Source organism: Somniosus microcephalus, chromosome 4 (assembly GCF_052327205.1).
Source record: "Somniosus microcephalus isolate GS21.2 chromosome 4, FLI_Smic_1.0, whole genome shotgun sequence".
In the NCBI taxonomy this organism is placed as follows: Eukaryota; Metazoa; Chordata; class Chondrichthyes; order Squaliformes; family Somniosidae; genus Somniosus; species Somniosus microcephalus.
The window spans coordinates 224,233,048-224,245,888 of record NC_140990.1 but is presented as its reverse complement, the minus strand read 5'-3'; the positions used below and the strand labels follow the sequence as shown (position 1 = coordinate 224,245,888).

Here is a 12,841-nt window from a genome sequence, read left to right as displayed (position 1 = left end):
CCCCGGCGCGGATGAGGGTTCCCCCGATGGGCCGCCTTCCTCTATTCCTCCTCGTCCTCCTCTTCCGAGGGACTGACACTCGCAGCTTCAGGGACCTCCTCCTCACCAGCTGAAAGCAGGAAGGCACAAGAGTAGCTTTAGAGTGAGGACAGGGCGTCAGCGAGGGTGGCATGAGTGGTGGCATTCTGCGCATTGGTCGGACAGTGGCAAAGGATGTAGATCTGAAGCGCAAGGGGAACGAGAGAGGTCCAAAAGGTCATGTCCTTACCATTGGGTCCCAGCACAGGGTCGGCATCTCCAATTGCAACGGGGCCAATCACCCGGGCACCCATGAGTCGACCCACGCGCTCCTCCAGGTCACTGGGCTGCTGGAACTGGGGACGGCCTCCCCCGGTGACAGTCCGGCTCTTCAGATTCTGAGCCAGCTTGGCCTGCAAGAGAAAGGACGGCCTCTAAGTACAGTGTGGTGCCCTGTTGTTGTGTGCACTGCCTACCATGGTCGAATAGCTTGGCCAGTGTGGTGTCCTGTTGTTGTGTGCACTGCCTCCCATGGTCGAATAGCTTGGCCAGTGTGTAAAGTGCAGAAAGTGCAATTGATGTTCATGCCAGTGCCATAGCTGCTGGATGAGGGCTGGCCATTAGGCCTTTGAGGTCCCTTTGCCCATAATGTGAGGTGCACATGCAAGGATGAGGAGGACACTGGAAAGGGTACTCACCCTGACAATCCGAGTGAGGTCGTTGAACTTTTTCCGGCATTGGACAACAGTCCGGGGGACATCGCAGGTGGCTGTGACCCTCTGGGCAATATCCCTCCAGGCTCTCCTGTACACCCTGTTGGGAGGCTTCTTGCCACTGTCTGGGAACAAGATATGGCTTCTCTTCTCCAAAGCCCTAACCAGCACCTTTAAATCATGGCCAGAGAAGCGCTGCGCTCACTCACGGGCCCTCTGCATCCTTCCTGGCGCTATTTCTCTCCAGCAGCAGTGTTTAGGCCTAGCTGGAGGGCTGCAGTATCCAGGGCGTGGCAGCAGACCAAGTCGACCCTTCCCCCTTTAAGAGCTGGCCGGCGCCAGGGTGTCTGCTGTCAATCAAAACATGACCGCACCTGCGCTGCGCCCGGCCTCGGCGGTATCAGTCTGCACCGCCGGCTTAGCGCCCAAGGATAGCCCTGCATCGCCAGTTTTAGCGCTCGAGCAAACTCCTTGGCCAAAGCTACTGAATTTCGGCGAACTGCCCTCAACTTTCCTGCGGGCGCAAACTTTAGCGGCCGCCCGACTTTACCGCACCAAAAGTGGCTATACTGAATTTCTAGGCCTGTATCTTTTACTGTTTCTTCTGCTATTTGCTTTGATTTTGTGTCCGACACGGGCAGCGCAGCAGTGACCATACTCACATGAACATCCACGTCTTCCTCAGTAGAGCTCACATGACTCATTGTGGGTGCTCGGGATAGTGCATCTGCTAACACTGTGTTTGCCTGGTGTGTAGATCAATTCAAAGTCATATCTTTGCAGCTTCATCATGAGTCGTTGAATCCTTGGAGACATCTCATTCAGGTTTTTTTTTTACGATGGCAACCAGTGGGCAGTGGTCTGTCTCAACTGTGAAGGTGGGAAGTCCATATATGTAGCCATGAAACTTTTCTAGTCCAACTACCAAGCCTAGACATTCCTTTTCAATCTGGGCGTATCGACACTCAGTATCAGTCATAGACCTGGAGGCATAGGCAACAGGCTTCCAATCTTCACCCTCTGCTTGTAGCAAGACCGCACCTAGGCCATCTTTTGATGCATCCATTGACACTTTGATTCTCTTTGTTGGGTCAAAGAAGGTGAGTACAGGTGTGGTTGTCAGCACTGTTTTGAGGTTCATCCACTCTTGTTCATGTCTTTCTGTCCATGCGAACTCATTTGTTTTATGTAGCAGGTCTCGCAGACAGGCTGTCTTGGCTGACAAGTTAGGAATGAACTTTCCAATGAAGTTTATCATCCCCATGATGCGTAGCACTCCTTTTTTGTCACTGGGTCAGGGCATGTTGAGTATGGCGTTTACTTTTTCCATATCTGGCTCTATTCCTTTACCAGATAGATTATCTCCCAGGAAAGTGACTTCCTGGACGCCAAACTGACACTTGGCTTTGTTGAGCTTCAGTCCATTCCGGCGTATGCTCTGTGGCACTTTAGTCAGTCTCTCATTGTGTTCTTTCAGTGTGGAGCCCCAGATGATGATGTCATCAACATAGACCCGAACTCCTTCCAGACCTTCAATTATGTGTTCCATCGCTCTATGAAAGATTTCAGATGCAGATATTATCCCGAAAGGCATTCTGAGGAAACAATACCTGCCAAATGGTGTGTTGAAGGTACAGTATTTGGTGCTCTCTTCATCCAGTTTTAGTTGTCAAAATCCTTGTGAGGCATCGAGCTTTGTGAAGTATCTGGCACCTGACATTTCACTGGTGATTTCTTCTTGCTTGGGAATCTGGTAGTGTTCACGTTTTATGTTTGCATTTAAGTCCTTTGGATCCATGCATACTCTTAGATCATTGTTCTTTTTCTTTACACATACCATGGAGTTAACCCAGTCTGTTGGCTCTTCGACTTTCCTGATGACTCCTTGTGTGGTCATTCTGTCCAGTTCTTTCTTGAGCCGGTCACGCAGGGGTGCTGGAACTCTCTGTGGAGCATGTACCACTGGCTGAGCATCCTCCTTTAGCTGGATCTTGTAAGTGAATGGTAGAACTCCAAATCCTTTGAACACATCCTGGTAATTACTCACTACAGAATCCACGGAGTCATCTGGTCTGCTTATGGCACAGTTTATACGGTAGACTCTCTTGACCAGTTCTAAGTCCTCACAAGCTTTGTCACCCAGTAGTGAATCAAGTCCTTCAGCCACAACAGAAAACATGAGATGATGCACTTTGTCTTTGACTGTCACTTTAAGTGTGCATACACCTAAGCTATCTATTTTCTGTCCATTATAGTTCTTCAGTAGTACTGACTTTTTCTGTATTTTGGGCTTTTCTTTCATATTTTTAATGTCACTCATACTGATTAAGTTTGCTTTTGCCCCAGTGTCTAGTTTCAATGTAACTAATGCTCCATTTACCTGCAGTGGCATCATCCATTTGTCCTCTTTTACTGCATTGACTTTATGTTCAGCATTGTCCATTCCTGAGGGCTGCACATTTTCTGTATCCTTTTCTATATTGTCACATGACACCATTCCTACAAAAAATGTCTCACTTAAATCAGTGTCCTCTTTTACTGCATTAACTTTATGCTCTTTCTTTGTTTTTACTTTTGAAAAGCATTGTTTGGCAAAGTGATTCTTTCCATTACAGTTTGTGCACATTTTCCCCAAACGTGGGCATTGTCTTGACTGGTGCTGGTAACCACAGCGTTTACAATTGAAAGTTCCATCCTCCGATTGCTTTGCATTCCTGTTCTGCCCACGTTTCTTCCCCTTGCAGGACACAGCACCGACAGCTGCACTGTCACTCACTACAGTCGCACCATTATTAATTTCACTGAAAGTCTTTGCGTGCTGCTGAGCTAGCTCACTGGCATGGCATATTTTCACAGCATCCTCCAATGTCAGTTCGGTTTTTCTCAACAGACGTTCCCTGACCTTTTTATCATGAATACCAAACACAATCTGGTCACGAATCATGGATGATTTCAGTTCAGAGAAATTACATGTCTGTGCTTTCAGTTTCAGATCGGTCACAAAGCTATCAAAAGTCTCATTTTGCTGCTGTGTCCATCAATGGAACACGCACCTCTCATAGGTCTCGTTCTTTTTGGGAGAACAATGTGTATCAAACTTCTTTAGCACGTCGTCCATTTTTTCCTCTGTCCTCCTCTTGATCAAATACAAACGGATTAAATAGCTCTATCGCCTGCGGGCCTGCAACCGTGAGCAGCAACGCTATTTTCCTTGCGTCTGGCTTCGTACCAAACCCGATGGCGGTAATGTAGAGTTCGAATTGTTGTTTGAAAGTCCGCCAATTGCAGTCGACATTCCCCATGAGTTTCAAACCCTCCGGTGGCTTCAAATTCTCCATGTCGCATTTCGCAATATTCAGCAGATATTACCACTCCTGGTACCATGTTATGTTCATAAATAAATAGACGTTTTTATTATGAACAGCTAGCTTGTGCTACTCATTTATTCAGCCATGTTGACTTGTATACAGTAGCCATGTTGACTCTCTCGACCAGTGCCTCGTGTTAAACAAGACAACCCATATAGATGTAGCCCACTACTAAAACATACAGCTACACCTAGTGTACCATTCCAGAATGACATGTTACTACATATCATTACAGGGCGTTTCTGGACATCAGAAATACGTTCCGAGTCCAGAAATGCCTGGGCCCAGGTTGCGGTTTGACAGGGTGTCCGGATTCTGGAACATTTTACGGATTCCAGACGACCCTGCCACCAATCGTCCCGGAGTCCGGATTCCAGAACATTCCGGATTCCGGATTTTAGACGCTCAACCTGTACTTATATTACATGAACAACATGCTTTTTATTTCCGCAGTTCCACATTTTCTCCTCTCCCAGGTTAAGAACTTTGGATCCTTAACTAACCTTCTTGGGAAAGTGTAAAGTTATAGACAGTGCTGTCAGCGCTGCTCTTTGGTTAATCTACTGGGTAGCATATTTAAGATGAGTGAGAAATATAGGGGAAGTTTTCTCTGTCTGCATTCTCCAGAACAGGAAAAATGGACAGAGACCAATTTAGTCAGGTGTCCACCTCCACTTTGCTGCCCCAGGAATTGGTGGGGCTTCCCTATGAAGCGTTACTAGGCCTGCACCAGTAGTACAGAATTGGCATTTCAGAATCGCCACACAGTACTGCCTCCTGATTATCAAAATTCACGGCAAGGCCTTGGACAACGTGGACCACTTTCCATATATCGGGAACCTGAGACAAGGCAGACATTGATGACGAAGTCCAATACTGCCTTCAGTGTGCCAGCGCAGCCTTCGGTCACCTGAGGAAGAGAGTGTTTGAAGACCAGGACCTCAAACCCGGCACCACGCTCATGGTCTACAGAGCAGTAGTGATACCCGCCCACCTGTATGCCTCAGAGACATGGACCAGGTACAGCACCTCAAATCACTGGAGTGGTACCACCAACGCTGCCTCTGCAAGATCCTGCCAGGCGCACCAACGTCAGTGTTCTCGCTCAGGCCAACATCCCCAACGTCGAAGCTGTGACCACGCTCGATCAGCTCCGATGGACGGGTCACATCGTCCGCATGCCCGATAGGAGACTCCCAAAACAAGCGCTCTACTCGGAGCTCCAACACGGCAAGAGAGCCCCAGGTGGGCAGAGGAAATGCTTCAAGGACACCCTTAAAGCCTCCTTGAAAAAGTGCAACATCCCCACCGACACGTGGGAATTCCCTGGCCCAAGACCGCACAAAGTGGAGGAGAAGCATCCGGGAAGTGGCCGAACACCTCGAGTCTCTTCTCCGGGAGCAAGCGGAAGCCATGCGCAAGCAGCGCACAGAGCGCACGTCAACCCAAGCACCCCACCCACCCGCCCCTTCAACCACTGTCTGCCCCATCTGTGATAGAGACTGTAGGTCCCGCATTGGACTCATCCGTCACCCGAGAACTCATTTTTAGTGTGGAAGCAAGTCATCCTTGGTTCCGAGGGAATAGTACAGAATAGTACAGATTCAGTCTTGTTATTTTAATGAGGCAGGAGAGGCCTGGCCGCCTTCTTTATCATCCACTGATTCTACTCAACGAGTGACCCAGTGCAGGAGAACCCATCAAAAGCTGACGCTATGGCTTGTTCCTAAATGTTGACAACTTGAGGGTCTGTGGGACCCAGGAGCAGGCCCAAGATCATCCAGGCAAGTAATTTACTTTTACCGCTCCCCACTCCAGGATGAACAGAATCACTCAGGGCCATCTGGATGCTGCCTTCCAGAAGGCCCCAATCCCAGAGGCCCGGAGACCACTTCTGGAAGCTCAAATTTCCTGCCCTATTTGTAGACGCAAAGGCCCAACCAAGAGACCTACCCTCTCCTGCACATGCAACTGTAGGAACAACGTAGGCAGTTGTCTCCTGGACCAGAATTTCTTGACTACAATAGTTAAAAAGTTGCCTTTTTGTTTTAATCAAGCTTTGTACCTTTTGATGAAACTGTAAATCAAAACATTCACTCTTTCCTCCAAATGAGGTCTTTGCAGAGGCATTGGATCTCCTTCATAGGTCACCTTCTGCAGCAGCTCTTCTAGTTTTTTCAACTGTCTTCTGACCTGAAATAAGCTCTCTGCGAACAACGTAAACCTAGTTCAAAAAGAAATTACATCACTTGTAAAGTACATCACATTAACCATGCATAGCTCTGAAAACGGAAAATAATTCGGATACTTTGTACTCTACCAATTCTGCAGTTGATCAAGGCAGGTGTTGTGCGGACCTCCAATGCAGGCAATTTGCTGTCGCCGTTTCCATTCTGTTAGCTCTTCAAACAGTTGTCTATTCATTAGAAAATCCATTTGGTTTAACAATTCTGTGATTTTATGGAGTACCTCCTAGATCATAAAGATTCAAGAGTGAGTAGATTCCTAACCTATATTTCATAACAATAACCTTAGATGCAGTGCACTGACCAACACATTTCTCAGAATGATGCGGCTTTACTTTAATAAAAACTCACAGAAACATTTCAGCCTTGGAACTATGACGTGTGAATATTTCCGTAAAAGTGTTAAGAAACAAACACATCCTTGGATACCAACTCCAGTGAACTTACTGCCTATATTGTTATTGGACCTTAAGTACACCATCCTTTTAGCTCCAAAAATAATCTGTGGCAAAATGTGGTGTGCAAGAATTCAGATATGCAAAGTTGGAGGCCTGATTTTCTAGCCCACATCCGCCACCATGCCATCAATTGAGCCTTGTAAAATTTACACCAGAGTGCTATAGTTCAAGCTTATTCCCAGCACTCGCTCGTGTGTTCATAGCTAGTTAAGCAGATGAAATATCCTTTGAGCTAAAACTTGCATCTCTATTTGCACTGTGTATGGGGCAGCATGTCCAGGTTTAACAATTAAACCTCAATGGTGATGTATTGCTCATTGGCGAATATGTAGGATGCCCACCACATTCTCCCATCCTTTCTGAAAGGCAGAAAATAACACACCATCAGACCAATGTAAACAGGCTAAATTACTTGGTCAGGTTTATTTATAGGTCAATTGATGACCAGAAGCCAAAACCTCCAGCTTGATATAAAGAATACAGTGAAATTAGAATCAGTCCAGATTGAATTAATATACTCTTCCTATACTCCAAGTGTTTCTGACAGAAGGGCCGTTTCCCCAATTGGAGCTTAAAATGGCCCACGCTCTCAGTGCCCTTGATGCTACCAGATTCTGTAGGGCAGGCTAATTTAAATATTTTGAATATGCTATTCATGTGTGCAGGGAGTGATGACTGCATGGGGTTTGGAGGGACCCCAAGTCCAGCATCTTTTAAGGTCAAGATATAGCTTTTATAGAACCAGTATTTATGTTGTATAATAGCACTCTACCTTTCGTTTATGATCCAGTTGATTGAGCATTCCTTGCAACCGAAAAACTTCCTCCTTCACATGAATACTGTTCCTATCACTGTGTTCTGAGATCAATTAGAAAACAAAGTTAACTTCTGATAAAAATAAATGGGAAATAATTGCGTCAACAGCCAGTGTGTTCCAGTTAATGGGACATATTGGCTGGAAATGGGCAGATACCCAAAATGCACTTTATAGGGCGGAACTGCAGTGCACATAAGTAGATCCTGCCTGTAACAGTGCACGTGGATGGCACATGCTCCATACAATTTCCTTATGTTCATGTCTGTGGGACGTAATGTAAATAACCATCAGTCAATCCAGCATTGATAGGGCACAGTAATTGCATCAGCTTTTGTGCCAATTGTTCAGCAGTTTCTTATTTCCCCACCATTACTGCTTTCAGAGGTTCACTTTTTGGAGGAAAAGGAGGAGATCAAAAGAGGGTTGACAGGCAGACCAGGCTCAGCTGAGGTGTCTGAATGAAAATCAGAATGGGTGGGCGATTTGCTCTGCCAGATTGCAGCCCAGGCAGTGAAAGTGGAAATTTATTCCAGTGCATCATGCTTTGAGTGGTACTGCATGAAAGGCGGCATGCCAAAAACAGCCAGCAAAGTCTGACTGGCCATACCTGGCAAGATACCACCAAACATATTTGCTGGCACTGTTGTAGCTGCCTCACAATGACCTAGGGTTGCCAACTCTGGTTGGTGGCACACCTGGAGGTTTGATCAAATGACATTCTGGCCATATGAATTGGAATAGTCAAGTCTAGAGGCAACAAAGACATGAATGAGGGTTTCAGCAGCAGATGAGCTGAGGCGGGGCAGAGTCGGGCGATGTTACGGAGGTGGAAATAGGCGGTCTTTGTTATGGCGTGGATATGTGGTCAGGAGCTAATTTCAGGGCCAAATATGACACCAAGGTTGCGAACAGTTTGGTTCAGCCGCAGACAGCTACTAGGGAGAGGGATGGAGTCGGTGGCTAGGGAACAGAGTTTGTGGCGGGGAACAAAGACAATGGCTTCGGTCTTCCCAATATTTAGTTGGGGGAAATATCTGCTCATCCAGTACTGGATGGCAGACAAGCAGTCTTAGAGACCGTGGAGGGGTCAAGAGAAGTGGTGGTGAGGTAGAGCTGGGTGTTGTCAGCGTACATGTGGAAATTGACATTGTGTTTTCGGATGATGTCGCCGAGGGGCAGCATGTAGATGAGGAATAGGAGGGCGCCAAGGATAGATCCTTGGGGGACACCAGAGGTAAGGAGCGGGAAGAGAAGCTGTTGTAGATGATTCTCTGGCTACAATTAGATAGATAAGAATGGAACCAGGCGAGTGCAGTCCCACCCAGCTGGACGACGGTGGAGAGGCATTGGAGAAGGATGGAGTGGTCAACCGTGTCAAAGGCTGCAGACAGGTCGAAATGGACGAGGAGGGATAATTTACCTTTGTCACAGCCACATAAGATATCATTTGTGACTTTGATAAGAGCCGTTTCGGTACTGTGGCAGGGGGTGGAAGCCTGATTGGAAGGATTCAAATATGGAGTTCCGGGATGGATGGGCATGGATTTGGGAGGCAACAACACATTCAAGGACTTTGGGGAGGAAAGGGAGGTTGGAGATTGAGTGGTAGTTTGCAAGGCCCGGGGGGAGGGGGCAATCAAGGGTTGTTTTTTTGAGAGGGGTGATGATGGCAGATTTGAATGAGAGGGGGACATTACCTGAGGAGAGAGAACCATTAATAATATCAGCTAACATGGGAGCCAGAAAAAGGAAGTTGGGTGGTCAGCAGTTTAGTGGGAATAGGGTCAAGGGAGCAGGAAGTGGGTCTCATGGACAAGATGAGCTCGGAGAGGGCATGAGGGGAGATCGGAGATAACTGGAGAAAGATGCGAGTTCAGGGCTAGGGCAGGGAGGGAAGCTTAGAGGAAGTTTGGCCCGGTGGGCGAGGGGAAGAAAGGGAAGTGGCAGAGGCAGCTGATCGGATGGTCTCAATCTTAGTGACAAAGAAGTCCATGAGCTCCTTGCACTTGTTGGAGGTGAGGGTGCAGGAGACAGGGGAGAGGGGTTTAAGAAGTTGATTTGCAGTAGAGAAAAGAAGCTGGGGATTATCTTTGCATTCCAGAATGATCCTGGAATAATGAGCAATTTTGGCAGAAGAGAGCAGGACCTGATAAGTGTTTTATGTGGTCCAGCCAGATCTGGCGGTGAATGGCGAAACCAGTTGTCCAAGTCTGTGTCTCTGGACTTAAGGGAGCGCCGATGAGGGCTGTACCAGGGGGAGCAGCCAGGGCAAGAGAGAGTAATGGTTTTAATAGGGACTAGGGCATCAAAGGTGGTGGTGAGGGTATGGTTGAGTAGATCGGTATCTGCAGAAATATTGTGGTGAATGGAGGGCCAAAGGCTAGACAGTTGGGATTTTGTAAGTGCAGTTGGAAGTGAGTTGGGAGAGTTTTTTTCCAGGGGCAGACATAGAAAGAAATAGGGTTGGGGGCAGGCAGGAAGGGGAATGTGGGTGGAGAGCGATAAAAGGAAGTGGTCAGAGATGGCCTTATCTGTGAATGACACGAGGAGAGTAGTGAGGCCACATGAGATGGCAAGGTCAAGTGGGTGGCTGTGAATATGGGTTGGGGAGTTTACATGGAGGGAAACATTAAGGGAGGATAGGAGGGAAGTGAACTCTGAGGAGAGAGAGCATGATTAATTGAGATGGAAGTTGAAATCACCGAGGATGAGAAGTCACTTGGGGTAGAGGCTGAGGGAGGAAAGCAGTGAAGATATCTAGGTGAGAACATTTTTATGGTACTTGGGTGGGCGGAAGAGAGGCGAGAGGGGTACAACAACGTGAGATGCTCAAAAGGAGGAGAAAGTGCCAGAGGAGTAGGGGGACAGTCCAGGGCGTGATTTGGTGATAAGAGCCACACCTCTATTGCGGTGGTCTGAGCAGGGCAAATGGTCGAAGGTATAGCCAGGTGGAGAGGCTTCATTTAGGGGTAATGTGTCATCACCCCATAGCCAGGATTCCTTCAAGGCCATGATGTCAATGCAATCATCCACGATAAGCTCATGGATGGCAAAGGCCTTGTTCACAAGTGAACGGACAATCTGGAGGGAGATGTGGAGAGGGACGGTGATAGTTGATCCACTGCCAGAGTCCATAGGGTTGGGCGGGGAGGAGATTGGCAAGATTAGTCCCCAGCAGGCGTGCTGGGCGGGAAGGTCGGTGAGAGAGTAAGATAGGACAATTGTGGTTGCTATTCATGAGGAGACAGCGATGAGTACTGCGATGGGCCCTTCGGAGGATGCCAAGAGAGGCATAGAGGTAAGCTGCAGGCTTATCTAAGAGGGAGCCAAGCCTGGGATGGTGGCAGGAGAGTAGGAAGGTCGAAGAGTAATGAAGGATTGGGGTAGTGATTTGGGAGGGCAGAGTATCGAGAGGAGAAATGAAAGGAGGCATGACAGCAGGAGAGAACAGTCAAGGAGGGGTAGAGAGAAAAGGAAAAAAAGGGGGTGAAAAAAAAGTGGAAATAGAAGTGATTGGCTCGGGTCCAGAGCGGCAGCCAAAATGCGCATCCAAATGGACACAAGAAATTTTCAAGTTACATAGGCCTGTTTATGTAGAAATGATTAGGATACATATTTTCTGGTAGTAGCAGGGAATAAATAGGAGACAATAGAAGGGAGTCCAGAGTTAATGTCAGAGGTCCCGTGGTGGGATAAATTTAGGGTGGAGTCGGCATGGAGCATCGACGAACTGTTGGTCAAGTTTGGAGACAGGTGTAGCGAACGAGTGAAATCCAGAAGCTATTTGAAGGGTAGAGAATTGGAGGATGGAGGTTATTATTATGTCCGTGTGTAATTGAGACACGGACTGCAGGAGTTGGTTATAACAGGTCTTTACTGAGTGGAGACAACCTGGAACTACTATGCAAAAGTTACTACACAGGCTTATATACAGGGGTGGTCACTACTGGTATTGCAGTATACAGGGGCTGCAGAATATAGTTCCTTCTGCAAAGTACATACACTACAATTCCTCCCCTTTTAGCTAAACAGTACATAACATTCGATTAATAATTAAATAACATATTTACAATTACAGTTGCTAGATACATTAGCTGAAGTTAAGCAATTATAAGTTCAGTCTTTGAGGAGGCTTCCTGATTCTGTCTGGATAACGCCTCTTTGGGGTATCAGGTTCTTCTGGCAAAGTTGATTCGGGATCAACGTCGTTGTTTGGTTCGTCTGCTTCCAATGTCACCGATTCTGAGGTAGATGCAATTGGTACTTCGGTTTCATCACCAGGTGTATCGGATCGTGGTGTGGAATTGACGTTTTCCAGTGACTCTAGAATCTGGTCAGCATGGCGTCATACAATGCTCTCTCCAACGTCCACGGTATACATTAGAGGTCCTTGCCGTGTACAGATCATTCCTGGCTGCCATTTCTCTGTGCGGTAGTCCCGGGCCAAAACTGGTTGACCTATCTTAAAACTCCTGGTCGGCCTTTCATTCATATTCTGAAACTGCCTGTTCTCCACATCTCTTCTGATGTTTGGCTTAACCAAATCCAAGCGGCATCGTAGTCTTCGATTGAAGAACATCATGGCTGGAGTTTGGTTGGTAACCGCATGTGTCGCATTCCGGTAGGCAAACAAGAAGTTATCCACCTTGTGTTGTAGGGGTATGTCTTCATTACACATTGCCTTGATAGCCTTCTTGAATGTTTGAACGAACCTCTCAGCCAATCCATTGGTGGCTGGATGATATGGGGCGGATGTGTAATGCTTAACACCATTGTTCTTTAAGAACCTCCGGAACTCTTCAGACACAAACTGTGGTCCATTGTCAGAGCAAATCTGTTCAGGCAGCCCATTCCTGGCGAATATGGTCTGTAAGACTGTGATAGTTTTTTCTGTGGTGGTTGAGGACATTTTTATTACCTCTGGCCACTTTGAATGTGCATCCACCGCAATTAAAAACATCGAGTCCATAAATGGACCAGCAAAATCAATGTGCACCCTTTGCCATGGAGATGAGGGCCACTCCCATGGATGAAGAGGGGCTTGTGGTGGGGTGTTTTGGACCTTCTGGCATCCTGTACAGCTCTTGGTCATCTCTTCGATTTCTCTATCGATTCCCGGCCACCACACAAACGCTCTGGCTAAGTTCTTCATTTTTACCCCTCCCAGATGACCCTCATGAAGCTCATTGAGCACTCTATCCTTCAATTTGGGTGGAATTAC

At 47.2% G+C, this 12,841-nt stretch overlaps 1 protein-coding gene across 1 annotated transcript in view; it reads right to left on the bottom strand.

Annotated features, from left to right (window-relative positions):
• Positions 1 to 12,841, bottom strand: part of LOC147120229 (signal transducer and activator of transcription 4-like) — a 178,686-nt gene that overhangs the window by 85,765 nt on the left and 80,080 nt on the right. Inside the window, exons 7-9 of the mRNA XM_085985850.1 lie at positions 7,576 to 7,661; positions 6,420 to 6,571; positions 6,165 to 6,323 (exon numbers count right to left, since the gene is read on the bottom strand). Of these exons, the coding sequence (XP_085841976.1) occupies positions 6,165 to 6,323; positions 6,420 to 6,571; positions 7,576 to 7,661 (397 nt within the window). The remainder of the gene's footprint in view (positions 1 to 6,164; positions 6,324 to 6,419; positions 6,572 to 7,575; positions 7,662 to 12,841) is intronic.